This window comes from Eucyclogobius newberryi, unplaced genomic scaffold (assembly GCF_026437365.1).
Source record: "Eucyclogobius newberryi isolate DKJ021-1_F unplaced genomic scaffold, fEucNew1.0.hap1 SCAF_1, whole genome shotgun sequence".
NCBI lineage: Eukaryota > Metazoa > Chordata > Actinopteri > Gobiiformes > Gobiidae > Eucyclogobius > Eucyclogobius newberryi.
In genome coordinates, this window is record NW_027315723.1 from 26,068,128 (window position 1) to 26,095,147 (window position 27,020).

The 27,020-nt window shown below is 39.5% G+C and overlaps 1 protein-coding gene across 1 annotated transcript in view; it reads left to right on the top strand.

The window, feature by feature from the left end:
- The window catches only part of nbas (NBAS subunit of NRZ tethering complex), a 177,435-nt gene that overhangs the window by 59,637 nt on the left and 90,778 nt on the right, over window positions 1–27,020 (top strand). The window contains exons 33-41 of the mRNA XM_072441583.1: window positions 222–335; window positions 1,952–2,065; window positions 2,918–3,075; window positions 4,920–4,994; window positions 6,725–6,901; window positions 8,964–9,077; window positions 11,073–11,196; window positions 16,876–16,952; window positions 20,888–21,025. Of these exons, the coding sequence (XP_072297684.1) occupies window positions 222–335; window positions 1,952–2,065; window positions 2,918–3,075; window positions 4,920–4,994; window positions 6,725–6,901; window positions 8,964–9,077; window positions 11,073–11,196; window positions 16,876–16,952; window positions 20,888–21,025 (1,091 nt within the window). The remainder of the gene's footprint in view (window positions 1–221; window positions 336–1,951; window positions 2,066–2,917; window positions 3,076–4,919; window positions 4,995–6,724; window positions 6,902–8,963; window positions 9,078–11,072; window positions 11,197–16,875; window positions 16,953–20,887; window positions 21,026–27,020) is intronic.

Genomic DNA, 27,020 nt, shown 5'->3' on the forward strand with positions numbered 1-27,020 from the left:
GTGTACACCAGGTGCTTCAACAGATTAACAAGAAAAAGCTCAAGAGCATAATTGCGGATAGAGTCCAAAGAGGCAATGATCATTAACGGTTGACTTTTAGAGTATTATTTGAGTCATGTGCTAACTACAGAAAAAATATAAAAAAGTATTTTAAAAAGTAGCAAAGAATGCTTCATATTAACAATTTTTTTCTCATTAATCCCCCTTTTTTCCCCTCGCAGTGCGTCTCCAGTCTGATCGTCTGTCTCTCATAAAGGAGTGCATCGCCCAGTGCTCCAAGGCTTACAAGCAGTCTGCCACGCTGCTCAATCTGGCCAGTCTTCTCCGAGTGGCAGGTATTAACACTCGAATAAGCACCCCCTTGTCTCAGCACACAACATTTTGTTCTTTTGGCAAATGTCTGTGAGATTAACATCAAATGAGGCCGATTCTTGTCCGGTGGCAGTTTGATGACAAAGCCCTTGAGATGAAGAAAGAAGAGCCGCCCACACAAGCTGCAGAATTGAACCACAGATTATCAAGTGACACGTCGTACTCAGGAGGGAAATTTATCTTCATGAGAGCTGTTAAAGCTACGAGAAAAAAAATCTATACTTAAACGCACACAGACTGTGAGGCAGCAAATTGAGTTCTGTTTAGCCTATAAACTCCCCCCATATTTATACTGGTTATTTTTTATTATTGTTATTTAAGATCACTATTGGGTTGTCAGTATTATATTTGTAGATGGAAACATTTCAGTCATAATTATTTGTTTTATTTTGCAGGAAACACTTATAATAGCTATTTTTTTTAAATTTCCTTAATAAAGCACAAACAAAGACTTTCATAATACATAAGACATTCATAATAAACACATTTTTTTTATTACATTTTTTGTCGTACCTGATTTTTTTTTCATGTAATAAAGTAAAATCTGTTTTGCCCCAGTACAGATATATTCTATGAGCAGCTCTTAGGGTAAAAATGAGACTGGTGTGTGTGCTGTCTGCAGTTAATTATAGAGCGTTTTATTCTAGGTGAAGCAGGAAGTGCTCTGTTACTGTGAACTTAAACTCTAAAGTGCTACACATATTTTTGTCCAATAATATAATCAAATAAACTATTCTTGTCTTTTTGTATTTGACATGTTTGAGAGTTAGGTCGCTGTACCGTGTTTGTGGCATTTCCCTTTGCCTTCTCCTCTGTCTCCTAAATTGTACCTATCTTTTTCTCATTGCTGCGAGGAAACCCGCCAACTAACCTTGTGGCATCTCTCCTTCTTCAGCTTCTCAAATCCAGCCAGCAGGCAACTCTGTGCTCTGTATGGCTTCAGAAACGGAAGACAGTGAGAGATGAGAGACAGAATAAACACATTTTTAAATAAATAACTGCAAGGGGGAGGCTTTTGAAGGGTGCACTGCTCTGGGACTGTTTGCTGAATATTTGATGTCACCCGCGCCTAAGGGTTTAGTTGGTTAATAAGTTTGGGGATTTTGTTTTTGACAATAAGAATGAAGCCATGATTATTATTTTATTTTTCATGTTACCAAGTTAAGATGAATGAATCCAAAGTGCTAAGTTCTCTTTGATTGGTCCATCAAGGGCAAGGAATGTTGCCAACTGACCTTCCAATATGTCAACACCAAAAGTGATGATAAAGGCATTTTGTCCAGATATGTCTGCTATAATGTCTTACCGTTTGAAGACACCCTGAACATATTTATCTCTAGACCGCTTTACGTTGACTCCTTTGAGAATCCATGATGTTTCTTCATCTTCTTGAGGCTGTCTTTGATGTTCAATGTACACAGTTCTTTTTATTGTTATTTATTATATATATATATATATATATATATATATATATATATATATATATATATATATATATATATATATATATATATATATATATATATATATATATATATATATAGTTACTAATTGAGCTCATCACTGTGTGTGTGTCCAGGGACCGACGAGGCCACTAGGAAAGGGCAGGTCTTGACCCTTTTGGCAGAGCAGGCACTTCAGAGTCCAGACTTCAAGGCTTCCTACATCCACTGCCGAGATCTGATGTCTGCAGGTACAAAGAACATACACAATACTAGTCTAACAACAAGTCTAACAGCAAATACTGCATTTCACATTGTTACATCATGTACATGATCATTTTAGTGAAAGTCAAGTACACACAGAAGCTTTGGTGAAAAAACAAAAACAAATGTAATGGTCAGAGGGTTGTCAGGTTTGTAAAATTACCATAAACTGTATAATATACTGGATTGGTGGAGTGTTGAACCTTTGAATGTCAAATAGTGATTTTTCAGAGTAATTTTTTCTGATATATACAGTAATTAGTTTTCTTATTGTTGCTCTGGGCTTTGTAACATATTTGTCTCATAGTTGTTTTAAAACTATCTCTTTGCTTTCAGACTATTACATCTATGTCTCGAGAATTCTCAAGGAGAGTTTTTATATGATCATTGAGCTGATACTATTCTGGCTGACCCCGTTTAAGTATTACACTATGGGCTACCTCACATAATGCTACATGCACTGCTGAGTAATAGAACAGAGTAGACAGAAGCAAAAGGTGTCAGAGCTTGGTGCTCATCTGATTACCCATTGGCTCCGTCTGCCAGCCATTGGGAATAATTGAATCTGTTTGTAACAATGAAGTCGGCGCAGCACTCCACTCTGACTGACTGAGATGAAGCTGGAACAATGCTGAGCCGTTATTACGATGCTTTGGGCTGATATTTTCTTCAAGGGAAAGCAGATTTTCACAAACATTTATTAATATCTCTAGGTTTTGAAGGTCGTCTCAGGATTAGGCTCTTATCTTTTTCTCTTCCAAGTCAAATTATTTCCAAAAAAAAAGTATTTGTGGCACCCAGGTAGTCTTTGACAGCTCCGTCTGTGGTTGTTTTTGCAGGTTACTGTGCGGCGTGGGACGTATGCAGTCAGCTCGGACAGTGTGAGGATTATGGGGACCTACAGGCCCGGCAAGAGCTGTTAGCCTTTTCTCTCACGCACTGTCCACCTGATAATATCCACGGGCTGCTGGCTGCCTCTAGTGATCTGCAAACACAGGTAGAAACATGCAATATGGCGTATTCATATTATATGCTCTCAGTGTTTATTAATAGAGTTCTCATTTAAGCATAATTGAAAATGGCACAGTGTGGGGGGCAACACGTCTGTAAGCGTTCAGCTCTCTTCGCTTCTTGTATGGTTGTTATGTAACAACACTTTTACATCGTGCACCAAAAGGGTAAAAAAAAATATGTAGAGATATTCACAATAACTGAGGGGAAATAATGATGATTGGAGCGAACAGTGTGGGCCGGTGATTTCGGTTAGAGAATCGGATGAGCCTGAACTTGATGTCTTTTAACAGTGCGTGTGTTATGTGTGTGGTCAGTGAACAGAAAGACAATAAGACTGAATCAGTTACAATCCAAACTAAAAAGGAACATAAATCAAATCACATCGCGCAACATAACATTCATAGATCTCAGGTTACAGAAGCTGTAACCTGAGCACAAACAAAACTATTTTCTATCGAGACAGTTTTGCTGAATAAAGTGGATTGACTTTAAACAACTAAGATTATTGTTTGCAATGTGATTGGGAAACACAACCAGATACTTACTTTTATAACAATTACACATACCATGCACGGCAACTGTTAAAGGGGACGTTTAGAAACGTGTAACAAAACTAAGTGAATTTAAAAAAAAAAGGTAATCTCTTAGACATTGTTGAATAAAAACAAATAAGTAAAAACAGATGAGCCCTGCAGATTATTTTCAGCATTGGCATCCCACTTGACTTCAGAACTATGCATCTGGGCCTCGAAACTCTTGCCATGGACACAATAAATGGATACCTTTTGGGGCAGGAAAAGAACCAGATAACAAAGAAATTAATTTCACAGGCTGAATCAACAATCAGGACTGGACCGAAATTATAACTGACGTTCAAAAACTGGGAAAAATTACATTCAGACTTTTTGACAGACGGACCAAATGTGATAATAAAATGTGCTGTAATTTCATTTCGTTGGATATCTTGTGTTGTATTTTTTATTGTTTTTTATTGTTTAAAAAATAATCATAATAATAATAATAGTCAAAAAACAACCAGAGAAAATGATCAGTGGTCTACTGCACATATTTGGAGAATTACTTATCATGGTGATCGTCCATATGCAGCACACAGCGGGCGATAGCAAATTCTGCTCTGTGTCATACTCTGTCTTGCTCACAAAAATAACCCAGAGTTGTTCAAATGTAACTGTGAAACATGAGAACTCTGAAAAGTTAACTGCTCGAGTTATGATGATATTATCAGATGCATTAATAATAGATGTATAGAGACCACACTATTCTTCGGGAGCTCTCCACGGTCTAAGGCCCGAAGTCACTGGGATAGGCTCCAGTCACCCGCGACCCCGAAAAGGAACAAGCGCTAGAAAATGGATGGATAGTTACTACTGTGTGTTCTGATTACAAATTAGTCCTTAGTGCTTGCGGTATATTGAACAGTTTTATGTAAAACAACATTTTCAAACAAATATTTGTTTTATTTTGCACCGTCACAATATTCCCTTTAAAAAAAAAAAAAAAGCATTTACAAATGTTTGCTCTTTTTTTGTGTGTGCATTATTAAAGCCTGTCTTTGTAAATGTAGTTCTATCCCAATCTGACGGTTATGTCCAATTTCACGCTGTCACTGCTCAAGCAACTGGCCATACTACAAACACAATAACAGGCATCGTTTACGAGGAGAAAATTATGTTTTCATAAAGTGCAGCAATCTTTGCCCATTTGGCTTTTGGCTACCGCTTTTACCGGTTTTCTTGATACTGTTTCACAGGTTAAAAATAAACCAACAAATCAAAATATATTTTATTGTGTTTTTGTGCTTTGCAGGTGCTGTATCAAGCAGTAAACTATCAAATGGAGCCTGAGAAGAGTCCACCAGGTGACGAGCCGGACCCTGCCAAAGTATGTCTCATCAAATTGCATTTTCTCTTAATTATTCCTTTGTTTGACATTCTTTGTGTGTTTGTGCATGTTTTTCCTCTCTTTCCATATTTAATGAGCGGTATATCTAGTGTTAAGGTTGCTCAGCTCCTTGGGGTTATTTACGTCGCCTCTTCCTGTACAGCTCTGCCAGGTTTACGACGCCTTGAGTGGGCGTTAATGTTTCATGACTTTGTATTGTGTATGGACGTGCTCTTATTGGGAGCTGTCTCTTGTCATTTTATTGCTGCATTGATGACTCCACAGGTCCGGCATCCTGTTCACCGTGTGGGGATACTGCTGCGAACATGTATTTATCTGTTTGAGTGCACAAACATCTTAAGTGTGTGTGTTTGGGCAGCTTTCATTACCCGACCCTCGGCCCCTTGTCACATCAAAAATTAATGAAAGGCACTAAACGATTTGGCGCTAAACCACTGCCCCCGAAAGAGAGACAATGTAATTTTCTTATCACCATGGAAGCTGCTAAAACACAGAACTATCAGTCTTTCATGTTTTTATTTTGGTACTGGGAATAATTTAGGCGTTGTTTCGTGAATAATATTTAGAACAATAACTGTTATTAAATATACATGTAGAATACCGGGGTTTCTAGTAAAATTATAACAAAATGCAATCTCAACACACAAAACTAATAATTTGTTTTATTATTTTTACATATAGCAACTAGGGTTTCTTGTTTTCTACAGCATTAATGAATATTCCTAAAATGACTGCATATATACAGAAGAAAATAAAGATGGAAAAAGTCACAAGGATAGACTCGATGGTTGACACCAATCTCGATACCTCAATACTTACAAAGTAAACAAACTAAATTGTACTTCAATAAAACCATGTGGTCTTGCTCTTGGTCTGATACAGATCCAGACAATTTTATTCTGGAAAGGTCCAATTTTGGCTATGACAGACCAACCAACCAACAAGACTATTTCACATCCAGCTACAAATGTAATCATATAATTTCGTTATTATTCCTTATGCCACTATTCTTATGCCAGTGTTATTTTTTATAGAACACATTTAAGAGTGATATGTTTTAATAAAGGAATTCAGCACTGAATGTTTCTACATAGCTCAAAAGGCTTAGTGCCTAAACGGTGCAGATTTTAATTCTCAGATGCAGTGCACAAACAAACTGCACAGCCGCCTGAACAACAGAGGACCTTGCTCTTATTAAAGTGCTTCTTCTCAAGCACCTAATTAAAATCACAACAAAAGCCAAGCCCTGTTGAAACGAGAGATACCTTTCGCGCATGACTGTCCTTTTGCTGTAGTTGTACAGATGATCAAGAAAGTCCCGGGAACTGCACATATTTACAAAACTGAACTGTTGGGGCAGCCTTTTAGAGGTGATGAAATATGAATGAGTTTAGAAAATAATTCTACAGAGCAACAGTCAGGCCAGGTTTACGAAAACCTGTAAACAAAGAAAGTGCATCAGAGTACACAAATACACCGCACTGCAAACAGAAAATGCCCAGAGTGGACTTATAATTCATTTGTTTTATGTCTTTTCTTTCTTGGATCTCCATAACAGGAATATTATGTTTCATGTTTCATATTCTTTCATATAACTTATATTTGTCCTCCTTGACTAAAACATGTTATGAATACCATACATTTCAGCGGTAACTAACAAACCTATTATGTTTTTGTTTGTTCTTTTGATCTTGTCCTGCCTGGTCCAGGTCAGTACCCCCGCCTTAGGATCTCCTGTGGGGAAAGCGAGTGATTTACTGCACAGAACCACAGCTAAAACCATGGAGGTGCTGACCACAACAGGGTTGACCACAAAGGCTGTACTCACCGCGGTCAGTGACCATCACTGGTGGAAGGAGTCCATCAATTATCTGAGGCCATCACAAGTAAGATAAATACTACACGTTTCAGTGTGGCTACTGTGGGTTATTTCATAGCACTTCTCCCATGGATCTGCTTTTATTGGCCAAGACAAACACTTTGACGAAGACGGTGAACCTAAGCGTTTCCTTTGCTATAGATAATTATTGTTGTCACATTTATACATTTCTTTAGTAGAAATACTTTACAGGGTTTAATTAGTTGTCTTACATTACATTGTGCTTCGTAACATTTAGATCAGGGGTGTCCAAACGTTTTTCACTGAGGGCCGCATTTTTAAACTAATGGAGCAGAGGGCTACAAACAACCCGCCAATGTTGAATTTGTTAAATGACAAAGAGAAACATTCAAAATGTTGCATTTGACATTGTTTTGATGAGCCTCCACCCCTTTAATAAGACTTTAATACACATATATTGAACATTAATATTAGGTTGGTATAACCCAGTGGTTCTTAACCTTTTTGGAGGTACTGAACCCCACCAGTTTCATATGCGCATTCACTGAACCCTTCTTAATTGGTAAAATAAAATCAGGATTTTTTCAAATTCAAAACTGTTTTACTGTGCTCAAAACAAACTTTGCATTAACATCACTGTGTTCAAAGAACATTTTCACACAAAAACAAAAACATAATAATTAATATTTGCTGCAAATCAGTGTGACTTCTGCTGTAGCCTTTCAGAGACCAGTTCAGAAATGCACCTTCACCTTGGCAAGAGCCACTCTCATATAATTTTTGCAACAAAGTCTGTTGCTTTTCTTCATTTTTATGTCCAGCATTCTTGAAAAGGATTGCTCGCAGATATATTATATTATAGTATAGTAGTTATAGAAAAGGAGAAGGGAAATGGCCCCAGAGGCTGACCTTTTGGGGCCAGGCTGGTACCAAAACGTAGCCCAAAAAGGAGGGTTTTGATACAGACTCGACTCAAGGGCCTTTTCCGTGGTCCTTTTAGCCCTTTTGGGGCCAAGCTGGTGCTAATACTTAGTTCAGAAAGGAGGACTTAGATACAGGCTAGACTCTGGAGCCTGTTCCCAGGTCCTTTCGGCCCTTTTGGGGCCAGGCCGGTGCAAAGACTTAGCTCAGAAAGGAGGGCTTTGATACAGGCTAGACTCTGGGGGCTCTGGCCTGGTCCTTTTTGCCCTTTTGGGCCATGCTATTGCCCACTCTCAGCCCAGAAAGGAGGGCTTTGATACAGGCTAGTCTGTTGGGACTCTGGCCTGGTCCTTTTGGCCCTTTTGGGGCCAAGGCTGGTGACAGGTCTTATCCCAAAACGGGTTTAGATACAGGTTAGACTTTGCCAAGAAAGGTGGGCTTTGATTCAGTCTAAAATATCAAGGTAGGAAATCACAGGACGTACCATCACGACAGTCACAAGTCGACTGCTGAGCGCACCAAATTCCCTACAGCACAGATTGGCCAAGCGGGGCGTGTCGTCGCGAATCATATGAGTCGGATGTGTGTCTTGACCTTCGCCGAACCCCTGAGATTGACACACCGAACCCCTGGGGTTTGATTGAACCCAGGTTAAGAACCACTAATATAACCCTAATAGGCAGGAAACCGGAGGGCCAACAAAAAATTTGCTAACCACCTCTACCACCGTGCAACCGGTTTAGATTATATGGCCATTATATAGACGTTTTATGAGAGACATTTAAAGCATTAACCACAGAAGTGCTTGAGCGCTCGCTCTCTACATGCATCTATACATCTATAGCTCCATACATTTTAGCTCATTTGCACTTGCTCATATATCACTAACACATTCCCAGCTCTTTTAGTCCTCATCTAAAAACATCCAATCAAGAGCCCATCCCCTGCATAATTAATCTTGGTTCATGTTGAATATTTCAACACCTTGCAGTTAGCCGGCGGCGGCTGGTGTTGGTGGTCGCCGAGGTGGAGATTGATGGTGTCTCGGGTCTTGGTGGAAATTGCGATGGGAAGGCCTGGTGGTGCTGAAGTTTGTAGCAGGCGTCTGGATGTGGAGACAGACAGAGAGAGATGACAGGGCTGTGGGCATGTTGTGAAAGTTTAATGATGTTTTGATGGCTCCTCAGGGTCACAGAGCAGGAGCCACGAGTCGGGAAGGGGCGTGTGAGAACTCCAACGTGCAGCGTCAAGGCTGTAGCCCCTTTTATCAAGATCTCATTGATGATCCCTATGTCGACCCGGTAAGTGGCTGCGTATCAGGCCTCATTATTTCCTCTCCCTTTTTACTATGCTGCAGTCTTTATTTCTGCAAGTTACCCAAGAACACTTTACAAATTACGATGAATATTTCCTGAGTAGGTTCATGACTTAAGGTTGTTTAATTATTCTTACATTTCATGACTAAAAAAAACACTGTTGCAACGGAATAAATTCTGACTGTAGAATGTAGTGAAAAGGCTAAAAGCAATTTAGAAGGACTGTAACAGGAAAGCACTCATGCTCATCTTAATTACCTCTACGCTCTATACACAAACATACATATTTAAGTGTTGAGTTGAGAATTCCTTAAAATAGGTTATTCAGGTTATGACAGGTGCAGACAGTGGAGACTTAATTTTACTTGACACTTGGGATACCTGATTTCCAAACCGCAAAAGGAGGAAGTATGCAAATAAGTAGTTCTTACTTCCCACAAACTCTTCTAAATACATTGTTAATATTCCAGTGCATGGATTTTTGGGTGCGTGCTCATCTTTAGAACCGCCTTTTCGAGTCGGTGAAGTGAAGTGGACCGCCAAAGAGCACCGCTTATAGCTTTTACTTCCAGTTTGGAAAAAGATGAAATGTATTGTTGACACTTGACTATTTACAAGAAAAAAAAGTTGTGTACCCCAGCTTTAAGTAAGACAGACATCATTTATGGAGCAGTACTATGGGTTAATATTTGACTTTTGGAGTACAGGCAATGTCTACAGGTTTTAAGTTCTAAACTATGTCTTAACTGATGGATTCTTCCCAAATCTGCCCACGTGCCTTAGTTTGAGAGCTACTTTTCTATGGGTTTGTGTAAGAGAAACTACAGGTGGACAGGTGGCCAATATGGCGAGAGATGCTGTGAAAGTGTAGGTGTGCGGAGGAGTTCAAAGCGCAGGCGGGAATGTTTTGAAGCTCTTGTTTGCGTTTGTGATAGACAGACTGGCAGATGAGGCTGGACAGGCATGAGACAAGGATGGATAGGATTTGAAACAAATACATCAAAGGGACAGCTTATGTTACACTTTAGAGAGGAGAAGCTATATGAATTTAGAAATTAGGCTGCGTATTTTTATCATTCAGTCAGAGACGGTTATAACCAATGGGTGCCTAACGCAATAATGTGTGCTTAGTTAGCTATATTTCTTTGCCTCTGTTGTAATTTTAGTCATGCTGCTTTTCTTGGGTGCAATAATTTAGCAATATTCAATATGCAAAGCCACTACACATAATGATGGCTTATAGTAAGAGCACCGTGAAAGCTTAACCAGGGTGGTTAGCGCAACGATTGCTAGCGCTTCGAAAGGTCCAGACTTCAGGGTTCAACTTGCAGGGCCTTTCTCTGTAGAGTTTGCGTGTTCTACTCGTTCTAGGTTTCCTGCCACTACAAAAGTGCACAATAGGGTCTCCAGAATATGTGATTTTCTATGAATGTCAGTGGAACAAAATAAATGTTTAAATAAATAAACTGACCAAGCATTTATGGTAAGAAAAGTAAGAAAAAGCGTAATTTGACCTTTATGCCTAAGTGCTCACACTGGGCCGTGACTGGACGTTTTACTCCCCGACACAAATCATATGGATTGCAAAAAGAGTGGACGCACAGTGAAACAGAGAGGAGCGATATATCTCTCCTCATGACATTTTTAATAGGCCACTCCAAATCCTCCTTTCGGCTCGCTCTCAAGCCTTCATCCTCCCTCCATCATCCATTTACCAATGGACGGCTCAAGACGTCCATCTGATCAATGCTGTTGATTTTTATTGGAAAATTTTGTATGACCAGAGGGAGATGCTGATGGAAAGACAAATGTGACATGACAGGATGATGTATAGTGCTGAAATGGACAGGAAGTTGAATGGCTCTACAGCTACCGCCTCATCTTTGTGTCAAACCTTGAGCTGCTTTTGGGTATCCCCACAGTGCTTTGATAATATTTACTGAAAGGCTGTATCGTTTTGTCTTGATTTTTCTCTTGTAGAGTCAAGATGTCTATTCATCTTATCAAGACGTGATGCAAGAGGATTTTGCTGAAGTTTTGTTTCGAACGGGAAAACTCGCCGAGGCAAAAACCGAGGGACAGACTCTGTTCCCCGCCACAGAAGGTAAAGTACAAGCATTGGGGAAATTCCCTACATTACATTACATCAACCACTTTATAAAAACGACTTATGGTTTCAATTTTCATTAGGGTTCAAGCTAAGTATTTTATTGTGTTAATTGTATTACCATAAAACAATACTGGGCGACAGTAGCTCAGTTTATCGAGTGCTCATCCTGCGATCCGAAGGCCCGTGATTCAAATTCTGCCCCCGGCATAAACATCCTTGGCTGAGCTGTCAGATCCACTTGTCAACAGGTTGGCAGTTTGATCGCACCTCCCTCAGTTGAATACTGTTGTTGTGTCCTTGGGCAAGCACTTAACCCTCTCATCCCCATATCTGCGCACAGTGATTGTGTGAATGTGTGCGTGTAATTGGGTGAGTAGTCCCTGGCGTTTGAGTGCCTTGAGAGTAAAAAAGTGACAATTTTGCCATTTAACTGACTACCACTTAACTTATATTATAATATTAGACATTTTCATAATTAAAGGTTGAATGGACGATTTTTTTGGCCCAAATCTGAGTCTTATTTCCTCGTGGCGTGGACTGCCGATTAGTCCTGCCACGTATCAATCATAAAACGCACCTACCGCTCACCTGCAGCCTCGTGCGGCTCGTCCCCCGAGAGCAGCACGGTTCCGCGTGTCTAAGCGCATTGATCTATCATAATATAGTTCCCTCAGTGTACGGGACAAAATTAGGACGGAGAAAGACAGTTTGAGCTGACTCATAAGAGACTGAAATCTACGGGAGACGAGAGATGCGATGCGATCCGTCGCGCTAATAAACAAACGCACATGTGTGTTGTATCAGTCCACACGGGGAGTGCGCATGCAAGCCTTGAAATAATTATTTTTACGTGCCTGTCAACATGACAGGTACCGATCATTTGGTACCTGTCATGGCTAATTCTGAATCGGTCACAAGGAAAGGAAAACAGAATAACATAATTAATGAAAAATTAACTTTTATTAACATGTCTCATTATCATTTACAGGCTGAGAAATAGATTTTCAAAGGTAGGGGCCAGGGGGCCCCCTACCTAAAAATGTTAGGGGCCCCCCAGCAATTTCAGGGGCCCACAAGCACGCGCGCCATTGCGACGTCATAAGAACAAGATAAATGTGTTGTTTTAAACCTGGTTATTAGCATATAAAACAATTTAAAGTACTTTTAACTGTTATTTGATATGAAGAGCACAAATACAGAATCATATAAACCAGAGATCATGATCTTTAATACTGTTTAATTTAATTTCTTAGATACAAAATAAATACTGTTTACAGCATTTGACACAAGGAGATCTTGTGGAATTTATAAAATCACAGCCTACAAAATAAACTACCAACATATATACATTGCCCCGATGCTAACAACTCCAAAGGGGGCGGGGCCCTTGGATACTTCCACATTGACATTGTTCCTAATGTGCAAAATTACAGCTTTTGTTGCAAACAACTTTAAAAAGACTGAATTGCGAACTGAGGAGAGATTGACGCCCGCCAACCTCGATATCACTTGTGGCGCAAAATTAGACCGGGCATTTCCGAGTACAACCGAACGCAACCGAACGCAGCGGCCAATCAGATGCCCGCTTTCATCGACATTAAATCACGGACAACGCTCGGCCAATGAGAAGCGAGAAGACTGCGAAGTGGCATGTCTGTCAAAACGAAACTTAAGCAATGGAAATGCCCGCGCACATGCGCTCCGCTGCCTTCCTCCGCTGTATAACTACAGCAATAATCGTGGTCTGTAGTACAGCGCTTTGGGCATGTTCACCGCGCTGTTATTGCCTATTAAACATATATGTTACGGCGAAAAATTTGCGTCGGTTATTGTGTCCGGAACCTTGATTTTGGAGTCGGTCAAAACTGATTTTTGCGCCGGTCATTGACCGTGTCCGGCCCGTTATTTCGAGGCTTTCGAGGCCGCCTGTGTTCTCAAATCGCCGAAAAATCGTCCATTGCGCCTTTAATTAAGATTGTAGTAAAACGATTAACCTAAAAGAAAATTCACTCTTCAGCATGGCAGAGCAATTGGTGAGTTCCCCCTTTAGTGTTGTCAAAAGTATCAATACCTAGATACTAATCTACTACACATTTGAACAAATCAATTGGACAGAATTTGACCTTTCCTATATAGTTTGTATGGTCTTGATCGTTACCATAACTATTATAAAAAGGACAATATTGTGTTAAAAAAAAATTACTTATTGTTGTGGTAGTTGGTATCAAGCTTTCCATATTTTTTTTAGAACAGTGACTCGTAACTCGCATTAAATTTCTCGTATCTAATTAAAACTTTGTGCTCAATATGTGCGCCTGCATTTCCTCCCAGCCCCTATCAGGCCCCTGCTCCTGCCCTTGTGCCTTCCCCATTCATCTCGCGAGGCCGTACCATCTGCGGTGAACTGGGGGACATCGCGAGGAAAATAGCCTCATATCGATTAATTAATGTAGGCTCACGCATCCCATGGCAACGGTAAATAATGGCACATCACTGCGGAGATACCGGAGAGATAGTGTGAAGTCAAAACATCAAGGCTGCGCCGCGTGATAGATCACAACTACTCGCAGAAATCAATGCCGTTACAAAAATAAAGTGTGCTGTTGGTGCGCTTGGAATGCCAATGCCGCCGCTGTAAACCAAGTCACATCGTGTCGCCTCCTCCCTCACAAAAGTCACCTTCTCTTTGGATTGCTCTGATAACAACCTTCGATTTGAGGTAATATTTCGCTGCTCTTGTTAAATACACTCTGGTCAAGGCCTTTAGAAAATAATTATATAGATGTGTTTATTTATTTTGATAGGACTTAGGTAATGGAGATATTAGAATAGTTACTCATTGAGCTGACCAATGGCCCCGAGTGCACACATACTCGTGAATTGCAATTACATTAGGAGCATTAGTATTGGCCACATGGTAACCGGACCATAACAAGTTGTTTTTCACCTTGACTACACAGGTGAAGTAGCAATAAGTCACTGTCTCACCATGCTATCCTCTATGTTTAGCTGACACAGACCTGACATCACGATTGCGTGTGTGCACGTCATTCCCACTCCTCTTTATCACTCGTTTGTTTTCCCACTGAAATACGGTACACTTCTAAGTCGGGGGTTATCTATTCCGTGTGTGTTTACCCCTCTGGTAATTCCTGTCCTGATGCTATCGGTAGCTTTAGAGAACCGAATAATCAGCTCATTCGGAGGTGTAGCTCATTGAAACCCGGGGGGGGTGCAGGGAAAGGAGAAAAGGTAGACACAGCTTAAGACTGCTTTTATGGCTGCTTCAAACTAGTGCATCTCCATACAAATGTTGTGCCATGCAACTGAATCTACGTTGTAAATATGTACAGACAGAATTTTCCTTTTTTATTTTTTATTTTTTTTTAGCAATTAAGAGTTGATTGTCCTGGTAGCTTGGTTATTATACGAAATAACTTGAAACTAACGTGTTCCCGCTTTGAGTGCGCACACAGCCCAATTTCAAAATCACACTAAAACGCCACTTGATAAGTCGCTCTATCGTTTCAAATACACACTTGACCACAGATGGACTGATAAGAAACTCAATTTTTCGTTTTTTGCAGTGAGTAGCAGTTTTACAGATGAAATTAAACTTCAAATAATACCTATATGGTTGTATGAATTTCCTTTCAAATAAAATCGCACAGTTCTTAGACTTCTTTCTCACAGTAGTCGCTTTAACTTAAATGTGTTTGTTTGAGCTTATGAGGGCTTTGTCCTTCAGAATATAGCTTTTATTTGTACATGTCGGTGTAATCCCTCATTCATCCAGGAGTGTTCCATTGTAGAAAAAGATTCAGTTGTTGTCATCTGGACATAAAAACCAACAACACCTTTTCATCAGGAAGTCCGGTGCCCGGTGGGCAGGGCCTACCCAGAGTCGGATAAATATCGGAGTTCCCGGTCTTGATTCACAGATTGAGAATGACTCTTGGATGAGGGTCGAAACGTATCATTTTTGCAAAAAATGTCCAGAGGACTACAACTGAATCTTTTTCTACTTTTATTCGTAGAGTTTTCCATATTTGGTAGCAAGCTCTAACTAAATGGTTGCGCCTTTGATAAACAGAGATCACTTCACAAGCGGGTATTTTGTTTACAAACACAAACATTTTCTATGTGCTTGACTTTTGTTTTCTTGGTAACGTATACTTAGTATTAAGTATAACTCTCTAATGATTGACTGACCCTTACTTTGACCTCTTCTGTACGCTCTTTATCATGTACTGTTTACCAATCTGCTGACACCCGCATTACCCGTGTGTGTTTTATCCTCCCCTGCACTGTGCCACCTCATCTCTGCAGTGCACATGCTCCACTTTCCCCTGTCTGCTCTGTTTAGTCTCAGGCTCTCATCACTCGCACAGCCTTTTGTTCTCCGCGGGTCCAAAAGTACAAAGTGATTCCGTCGGCCGCCGCATCTACACACTCTGCCCACTGTTTTCTCACTGATTAAGGGTTATGTCATGTGTTTATGGCAGTTGGTGATACAGAAGTACAGTTTGAGACAAGAGACTGTGCATGATCGCCACAGTGACTTGGTGGTTTAGAACTTCTTTTTCTCGCAGTGTACTAAATTGCATTCAACATAATTCTTTAACATCATTCAAGTATATTGGGACTTCCAAGGATGTTGGCCACAATATTTTCAAATGTTGTATGTGCTTTATGTTGGCCTTTATAGTAACAGTCCTCTCAGCTGCACATAGGCCACATTTCAATATTTCAATTATTTTTCCTTGCATCCTGGATTCCTCAGCTATCAATTACAGAGTGGGGAGAGTCAACCTGCCTTTTTTCTGTATGTCCCTACTCTACTTAGTGGGCATGATTTACAACCATGAGGAAAAAGTAAGACCATCTTTCTGAAGTTGTAACTTCAGAATCTTCTGAAGTTGTGGGGGTCCATGAAAGAGAAAATGCAGTTTTTTTTCTTCAAAAGACTTGTCTTTGAGATGATGGATATGAAACACTATAGATTTATCTTTAAGTTATTTTATCCCAGTTCTTTTTTTATACAATAAAAGCCAATCCATCCATGTAAGTCTAGTTGATATCTAACTATTTCCAAGGCTGGACTGTATATTTTTCATGATCATTCTTTTTTTTGTCTAAATTGTAATGATGTCCTGAAATGACAGTTCAACGCCACTTTATGTACCCAAACACTATTTCTACAATTTCAAACAAAAATTGCGAAGGACAAGCTTTTTTTGTACGCATAATAGAATGGATGTCCGCACTGCTGTGATATCTATGGTCTTATTATGCATTCAGTGGTGTGACTTTGACTTGCAAGTGCACTTAAATAGAGGCTGGACCTGTATGAAGAGCTTTTGTTGGAAGTTGCCTTGTCCTCTGAATAATAAAACTGCACCAGAGCCATCACAGTCACACACGCCAACACTGCTGACATTTAATGCATAAACAGTCAAAGCCCATATGCTCATAATGGGCGACTAAGGAGATGGACAAACCACAAGGGAATTATAATGACACTTCTTGACAGTGTCTGCTTCTCTAACCTACTTTTGACTCCCGTGGAGAGGTAGCAACATCTGTATTCATGCAACATATGCAGGGTCCAAAAAGAAATGTTGTTTTTAATCCTTTGTGTCTTAGTTAAAGTCTTTTCTTCCCTCATTCTAGTTCTGCTGCAGCTGGCCAACGATGCGTTTCCCAGGGACATGATGCTGGCTCTGTCCTACTTACTGGCCTTGCCTCAGGTATTCACACAAGCATGTGCACACACGCACACACACGCACACGCACACACACAGACACAGACGCGCACGCACACACACACACACACAGACGCACGCACGCACACACACACGCGCACAAACACACACGCACACACACGCACAGACACGCACGCACACACACAGACACGCACGCACACACACACACACACACACGCACAGACACGCACGCACACACACAGACACGCACGCACACACACACACACACACACACACGCACAGACACGCACGCACACACACAGACACGCACGCACACACAGACACGCACGCACACACACAGACACGCACACACACACACAGACACGCACACACACACACAGACACGCACACACACACACAGACACGCACACACACACACAGACACGCACACACACAGACACAGACGCACAAACACACACACAGACACGCACACACACACACACGCACAGACGCATACATGCGCACACACACACTTTGAAGATTGGTTTTCATTGCATTGTGAGAATAATACAGTCACCTATAAAGCGCTCTTATACATTGCCAAATTTATACCAATCTATTCATACACACCGAGAGGTTGATAACAGTTTTACTTAAGTAAAAGTAACATTACTTTGAAATAACATTACTCAAGTACAAAGTAGTGGTTCAAGCAAATACTCAAGTTAGTAAGTAAGGTATTTTGGGGAACTACTTCTCAAATAAGAGTAATTGCAAACCAATCATTATGGTAACTGAAAAGGTAAATTCAAATTAAAATATTGAAGGGAAGTAAATGTTATACACACCAGATGAAATTCTGTGAAAATTGTTATATTGTTGTTGATTGTCTAGCACAGTGGTCCCCAAACTACGGGCCTTTCAATCCGTTATATTATATTTAATTTTTTTTTTTTTTTTTTAAGCAAATGTCGGAGTCAAACTCATACTGTGGCTGACCGTTCGCTTTACCTTTCGCCTGTAATGCCCACATTTCCCCAAGAGATGGCACTGTTCCCTCTAAGCTGCGCCTGCGCAGCTGCGCACTGCTCGCACTTAAAATCTATGGCGCGCAGAAAATAAAATTCACCACAAACGGCCACTGGGGCCAATCAAGCAGGAAGCGCAAGTGTTTGACACACTGTAGATCTTGTGGACAGTAGAGGCACTGTCCAGGGGACACGTCGTGTTCTCTACATTTTTAGTTTCAAAACGCTGTGTGTTTTATTACAATCAGAATCATATTTACTGAGAAATTAGCCTTATTAGTCCCGCAGCGCGGACCGCGGCCCGAGGCGCAGCGGGACCGCGGGCACGTTCAATAGACAACTGGCGTGTCACTATTGTGTAAATGAGACTTTCTTGGCCAGACCTGACTCACGAGTCAAAAGACACATGCATCATTATCTGGACCATATTTCTGTGTAAATATCTCATGTCACAAGTTCACAACGTCACACTCACTCGATGAGTACGAGCTCAGGAGCAGATGATCCTGATGTGAAGACACAGGTAAATCAGCCACACAGAGTCATCAAGGACAGAGGGGACACTAGAGACAGCTGTGATTTGTTCTAAAGCGGGACTAAAGCAGGACCGCGGGGCTGCAACACGGACCGCGGATGCGCCGTGTGCGCCGCGTGCGCCACGAGGCCCCCGGTTTAAAAGACGCATCACTACTGCGTTTATTTATGTGTAAATATCTCATGTTACAACGTGGGCACCTGCAGTTTATGACAGGTGCGGCGCTGTTAGTTTATGAAAAATATCATCCAGAAATGGTCTTGAAGTGGCACATTTTGGAGCAGTTGATGAACATAAAGTCACAGCAAGAAGCAAACGAAGCATCAACCTGGACAAAGTGTCCAACCACTGGAGACATGAGAAGGACAGAAGTGCAAAAATGTAACATTAAAGTCAAAATGTTTGCATATTCTGGTGACATTTATTAAGATGTTTTATTTATGGATATTAATCATTCCATGCTGTTACTACTAGATAATTTATGGGTAGAAGAAATGCTAATAAAAAAACGGTCCAACACTCTTAAACTTAACAACTTTTATGCTTCACTGAACGAATCAAAACCTTGTTTGGCTGGACCTACATATGTGAGACATTCAGTGTCATGAACATGAACAAAGCCCGTCACAGATCCAGCTTCACTGACCAACACCAAAGGATCGATCCTGAGAATGTCCACAACAAAACTTACACCAGACTTTGATGCAAAACAGGGAGATCAACAACACTGTTCCCACTGAAATTGAAGGTCAATTTTCCTGCTGTGTTTATTCAACTGAAATGTAATTAAATTAATCATTATTTAATGCATTTGTTGCAATGCATCCTGGCCCGGCCCCTCGGCCAAATTTTAGAACCCAATGTGGCCCTCGAGTCAAAAAGTTTGGGGACCACTGGTCTAGCAGCACACATGGTCAGAGGGTGTTTACGTACAACATGTTGTAATGTAATGTGAATATGAGTACGTAAACTTTATTTGTATTGCACTTTTCACAGACATATAGTCACAAAGTGCTTCACGCAGTCGTAAAAACACAATTCAAAATACAATAAAACATGCACTGTGCAGTCAAATTTTAATAGTTGAAAAAGTGAGTCTTTAGATGCTTTTTAAAGACATACACAGAGTTGAAGGAAGGCAAGAAGAGAGGGAGCTCATTCCAAAGTCCGGGTGCAACAGCTTTAAAAGATCGTTCTCCTCGAGTTTTAAAACAAAGGACAATCAGCAGATTCATCCTAAAGGCTTCTGGACGAGCAATAGGGTTTGATCAGGTCAGTTACTCGGGTGCTACAAGGGGTGGCACCCGAGAAAGATCAATACCAAGAAAAGACAATATGCCATCATGTTTTTGACTCTTATAATCATTTATTTTAAATAGTTTTGTGTTATGTTCTGTATTGATGTATCTATTTCATAGTTTGTAATAGAAAAAACTGGAAGAAAAAAAAAAGAGTATAGTGTCTACAAAAGCTACAAAAGGAAGGGCAATTTTATCAAAATGTATGAAAGTAAATGTACTTGTGTGAATGTACCTACCCACCCCTATCCATTGTGAGTAGGTTATAACAACAATTTGGGATATGATTGTATGAAACATGGCAGCATCTCTACTGGCACTTTTGATGAGCTATTGTGGTGGACAGTTACTGTCTGCCTCAAATCAAAAAGACATTGTCAAAAAGATCACCGCTATTCAGAACAAGTGATTTGTCATCTCATGCTATGGACTGATTGCAGTCCACGTCATTACACAATTTCAGTGTTACCTGCAGAAATGTCCTTTGCGTGCACCAACCAAGAGCTAGATAGTCTTGGTAATTAGTTATTTAAAGAAATATCACTAGCCATACTAATCAGTAGTTGCCACTCTAGGGCGGCACAATTTCTGCTTTAATAATAGGATTCTGTTCAAAGTTCACGTTTGAATCACGTCGTATTTCCGTTTGTACCGATCTAAACAATAGGGTTAGTAGTTTATGTAGAATTTTGTTGTTTGTGAAGGATATTATGGTACTTCAAAAATTATGCCACACTATACTTGTACTATTAGTAGGGCTAGCTGTCGCATAAGTAACAGTCATTACATTTTTAAAAATATAAAATACCAATTTTTTTTAAATTTTTTTTTGTGTGATTTTTTTGTGATTTTTTTTTTTTGTTAAAGTACAGATAGTTGATGTCTGCAAACGACACAAGTAGATTTCAATCAAGTCCGTGCGAAATGGAGGAAAACTCGTCTCCACTTGGAAGCAATTAACCCAAATATAGTGAGAGCGCACTAACCGGGAGTGTTGTTGGTCCAGAAGAGCCTGTTAAGGCCTGTTGTCTTATTAGACTGTTTCTTTAACAAGCTTATCTTCCTGGTTAATGGCCACATATAGAATTGAATGAAGTTTAATTGGTTGTGCTCTTTCAGGTGCTGGATGCCAACAAGTGTTTTGAAAAGCAGTGTCACTCGGCCTTGTCACTTCAGCTGGCTGCGTACTACTACTCCCTGCAGATTTACTCACGCCTTGCACCGTGTTTCAAGGACAAGAACCACACTTTATACCAGGTAAGTGACAAATACAGCATTAGAAGTGGTGGCTCATTTTTTGTATGAGAATAAATGATGTAAGGTATTTTTTCAAAAGCCATATCATTATCTTTCTCGTGAAGTAGTAGGTGTATGAAGATTACTTGTAGATATTGTAGAAATCAATGTTAACTGCTCTTTGTTTGGTGGACTTTTTACAGAGCTAAGAAATTGTCTTTCTTTTCAAAGCCACAGCAGTTGAGGAGCAGTTGTACAAATGTTGGTAAATTCATTTTTTACTTGGTTAATAAGAGATATTGACTAGTCTGTGACGCAATTTCAAAAGGAAGGAAAAAGGAAAAAATCTAGTCTAAAACTTCTCTGTATTAAATTACATTTTTCCCAGATCATAAATTCAACTCCACCATTTTCACATTTCGTTCTTCATATTATACCATGTCTTTTATGGACACCCAGTATTGAAACAACAGCGCTTCAAGGGAGATGTTAACTTTCAAAGTTTTTTAAAGACATCAAACAAGTTTGTTGCCCGTGAGACAGAGTATTTTGTTTAGGCAACACAGCCGTAAACTGCTCTGTCAGCCATGGTTTAAATCTCCGGTGCTCCTGCAAGGATAGAGCAAACCAAATTAGGCGGTGGGATTGCTTTTGACAGGTTCAAACAGGCATGCGGAACCAAGGCCCCTTTTTGGTCAGAAAGTTAAAAGGAAATGTGACTAGAACATGACTAATGTGTGTTCATTATTGATTTATTGAAAAAGCTCAAATCACCTGGAGAATGTGTTTACTCTCCATCTCTCAATGGTAAAGATATGGAGACCAAACCTGGACTCAAACTGGCTCTCTTCTAGATAATAAGATGATGATGATGATGAGAATGAGAATGAGAATGAGAATGAGGATGAGGATGAGGATGAGGATGAGGATGAGGATGAGGATGAGGATGAGAATGAGAATGAGAATGAGAATGAGAATGAGAATGAGAATGAGAATGAGAATGAGAATGAGAATGAGGATGAGGATGAGGATGAGGATGAGGATGAGGATGAGAATGAGAATGAGAATGAGAATGAGAATGAGAATGAGAATGAGAATGAGAATGAGAATGAGAATGAGGATGAGGATGAGGATGAGGATGAGGATGAGGATGAGGATGAGGATGAGGATGAGGATGAGGATGAGGATGAGAATGAGAATGAGAATGAGAATGAGAATGAGAATGAGAATGAGAATGAGAATGAGAATGAGAATGAGAATGAGAATGGGAATGGGAATGGGAATGGGAATGGGAATGGAATTGACAGTTTTGGTAGTAAACTATAATTATCAAACTAAATAATAAAAACAATATAATAATATAGAGGAAGACCTTAGCCCAGGTTTACAGACTAAACAGGAGATCTAGTGATTGAGAAAGAGGCCATGAAGCTGGTTGGTGTGAATCGGTGAACAGCATAGGACTAGATGAAGGAAAATAATTGTTGCCCATGTCAATGCTTGTGAAAGAGCAGGCTGCAGGAAAGAAGGACAAAACAGCTGATGGTACTAATTCAAACCAGAGCGACCACTGTAGGAATACTATTATTTAGATACTTTCTTGAGCTCCTCATGTAATTATCCAGCTTTAATTAATGTCACCCCTTGTAGCTTGAAAGAGCATCTTGCAGATAGCTGACATTTCTTCCTTGTAAGTTTACTGAAGAAGAAAAATCTAGTTTGAAAAAGTTGTTAAAACTTTTCAGACTTCCGTGAGCACACCTCTTTTGTGAGCACATTTCTTGCATGACACTTTAGCGAATGCAAATCCAAATATAAAATCGAAGTTTTGATTGCAGGTTTAAAAGTAGAAATGTATAGGTGTAGTGCTTGAGCTTTAGAGCAGAATCACTCAATCTTTCATTCCTTTGTGACTTCATTGTATTTAAAAGGAACTTAAGAGCCTTTCTAGTGAACTGTAGACCATATTATGTGCTGCATATACTGTACAAAAATAGACATGCACACATCTATTATTATGTAGTGCGGACATTTAAATCTTTCTTTTCAATGGCCGCCGCCGGGTTGCTGCGAACGAGACCATTGTTCCAAGCAAAGTGGTTACACAAAAGACTTTCAGTACAATATAAAAAGGAATGATAAGGATACAATCAGTCATGATAATTGAACAAAACTGGGAATCTAACAACGATGAAATTACTGCAATTATGCTTTCACAAATCAAAATTATTGTCCAATTACTTGCTTTAATTAAAGAGAAGCAACGTGCCTTTGCACTTTAAGCATATGTAAATGATTTTCCCTTCACTGTTGCAATTATTGTTGCCAGATTTGAGCAAAATTGTCTATTTTTGTTAAGATGTTGAAATTAAATATGTGGCACGCTTTTTTTGTGGGGCAAACAAAGAAAACCAAAGCAGTGGGAAGAGAGCTGTGGTGGTAAGAAGCTGATTGGCGCAGAATAGAGAAAAGATGGCTGTGACCTTTACGTTGAGTGGGCCGCCAGTTCTCAGGAGGTTTTAGCCCTGGTGGACAAGGGGGAGGTAAAATTTAGAGGGGAAAAAGAGGAAAGGCTGAAGCAAAGAAGCCGGCTGAGTTGGGAGTGGATAAGTGTGTCCCTAATGACATCCAAGGTCAGATCCATGCACAGAAACGCACACAACATTGTTCCTTCGTTCACTTTAAAGATACTCAACACATCCTAATGGTTGTAATCAGTCCACAACCTTCTGCCTCCAGTGAAGTTCAAGTCCATCAACTTAAAAATACATCCGGCTTCTCCTCCTCCGCACCTCTCTGCCACTTTCATGATTGCCTGATTCCTTTTACCTTTTTTATGTCACTGTCCCCTCCCCCCTCTGCTGTGTCCAAATTGAGTGCTTGTTATCTTGTGTACCAGGTTGCGTCTTCACTTACCGCTTGTTCTTATTAATAAAGTGGTGACAACTTTTACCCTGAAAGTGCTGTTTAAATGATCAAACTTAGAGTTGTTATGTGAAAGTTTCCTCTGTCCTTAAAGCCAGTGTTTCCAATGTATGTCCACAGATGTTCCTATTTATTGATTATTGCAGATGGCTCATCCGTAAATCCTATTAGTTGATGCTACGTTATCAACAATAAAAGAAATAAAGTAATACAAATCAAACGCTACATTTGTATGCGTACTAGAAAAGATAAGCTCGCTTTCCTTTTCCCTTTTACAGAAGTCAATTATAATCTTTTTTCCTGACAGTGTTATGTAATTAATGCTTTGACAAAGTAATATTTCCATCTGATCCTATTGATTGCAGTGTACATTCCATTATAGATTGCTGATGCGGGTTGACCATATTGACAAAAATGAATATCTCTTTATTTTATTTATAAGTATCCTGATAATGATAATAATATGTTGCATAGGTGTCTTTAAATGCATTAGTTGAGGTTAAGAATCATTCGAATTAGCCCCAAACAAACATAATATATGTATATTTATACATTTTGACTATACATATATACACACATACATACATGCATACATGCATACATACATACATACAATGTACCGGATATAACATTTTACAAATCTACACGACAACAATTTGATAAATTACCCACTTATAGCTGCTAATCACAAGTCACAATGGACAAGAGACAAGTAGAATTCAATTCAATTTACTTTTGTAACGCCTGAAATCACAACAGAATTTTTCCATGAAGGGAAAAGTATAGATTTTGCCAGAAGATTCAGGCACAACCTATACTTTTCTCCCACTTTTCACCAAAGAAAGAAGTTTGCTCATTTATGTGTGTGTTATCTGGAGTATTATGCTGCTGTCCCCTATCACTCCCACTCTTCCTACATAGTCTTTTAACTGCTCTTGTAGAATCTTGAGCTTTGTAAGCAGTACTATCTTGACCGTGCATACCCTATACATGTCTCCTGCGCTTTTTTGCTCGTTCACTCTCCCTTATCTTAGAGCACACACATGGTGCGGCGTCTGATATTTAATTTGACATAGTATGACAGCTTGTATACATGGTCTCATTTGCAGTCCAAAGTAAGGTTCTAGAGATGCAATGGTTTTGTTGTTGCCTCAGATGCTTTTTTGACAGCACCTGATTGTCCATGTTTGTTAGTTACCCTATTGTTTATGTGTTTATGTTGGCGGGCTCTTGGCTCGCCTGAGTTACATCTCGGAGTAACAGCGGGTGGGGTATTTTGTTGCGTATATATTTTACGGCGTGTCAAGCCCTCTGCAAGTGTTTCCCACTCTGCACTTGACGAGCTGTAACCTGACGTCTCAATACGTCTTGCGCCTTTTTTTCTTTTTGTCACTATCATAATAATTTCAAAGCCGAGCAATAAGACACCAAACACTCAAGCCACTAAAATCATTCAGTTTCAAATGGAAAGTATTTTCTCCACTGGGTCTATGAAAGGTTTTGAATTGAATTGACAGTCAGTTTCCTAATACATATCAGAGATGGGAGATAGATTGCGAAAACATTTATACACTTGCAAATGTTGTTTTGGAGAAAATTGGGTATATCTATTGTCTATTACAATAATTATTAAAAAGACTGCAAAACAAGTTTAAGAATAAAAACAACCTTAATTAACCTGTAATCTTAAAGCTTTTGTATGTGATACTTTAACCTTAACAAAGATGTACAGGCACGTTTAAAAATTGTACAGGAAAAAAAAAAAAAATCATTGTCACCTGCCCCAAATACAGAATAAATGTACTTTTTTAATTTAAAAAATATGGCAATTCCTCCAATAGCATTTGAGGGCAAGGAACTATTTATTAAAGACAACACAAAGCAAAAGTAATTTCAATTAATTTTAACATTTGTTTCCCAGGCCAGCCATATAGGAGACACCATTATTGGTCATATTCAAGTTATATACACTGTCTGTCCCCAAAAAAATATTGCCTCTTTGATTCAACCAAGCAAATACAGTAGGTCCAGGCCTCGTACTGGAAAACTTCTCCTTGAGTGATGATCTTTCAGCTGCAACATGGTATTCAAACCCAATGCAGTGAGTGGCTTCTTATTTCTGAAACAACCATGTGGAAAGACAAATCCCATGGTCATGGAGTTGATGTCAGTATGTTTGAGAAGGGTCAACTCATTGGCATTAAGCAGAGAAAACATCCAAGGAGAAGCAGAAACTAATACAGTGAGAGTGTTTGGGACGAGCTGGAGAAGCCTTTGTGCAGTGGTTTTTGGTGAAAATAAACACTGGATGGAAATAAATAATTTAATATTGCAAAAATGTATTGAAACTATGTTGGATGCGTGCAGTCATTTAAATGCAAAGCTAAAGGCGGTCCTATGATATATTAGAGCATGTGACCCTTTTTTTCTGTGGTGACAGGAAGTGTACAATACTTGAATAATGGGCTTAGCGTGCAATTGCAGCCCAACATCTACTACTTAAAAAGGCTGTAATGCTGTTATATGCTGTATATTCTCATTCTCATCCATCCATAGCTTCCATTTTATTCTAACGTGAAGGAGGTGTCAAAGACTTAAATGGTGTATTATTAATCCTGGCTGGTCTAATCGTCCTGGCATTAGAAGAGAGATTACAGTCTGGAGACCCATTTAAGTTCCTTGGGTCACTTCTTTGGTCAGTCATGTGCACCAGGGAAGTATTAAGTATTTAACATGCATTTATAAATAATGGAGGGAGGCCCAGGGACGTGGAGCCATTGACAATAAAAAGAGTAAGAGTTGACATACATACACATTGGTACGTAATCAAAATCAGGTTAATTGGGATTATTTAGGTCACAATATAATCATAGGAACTAAAACAAATATAGTACTCATTATTTCAGAAGCAACATTAAGTGTTTCCTATTGAATCTATAGTTCAAAATCTAAATGTAAAGTACTTGTTTATCCGTCTGTCTTTGTCACATTTAATTGATTTTGTTATTCAGAAAGTTATCCATAAAACTGGTCAGAAACTTCAACAATTGTAATGTGTTGACAATGTCAATGAAATATAAAATAAAACAAT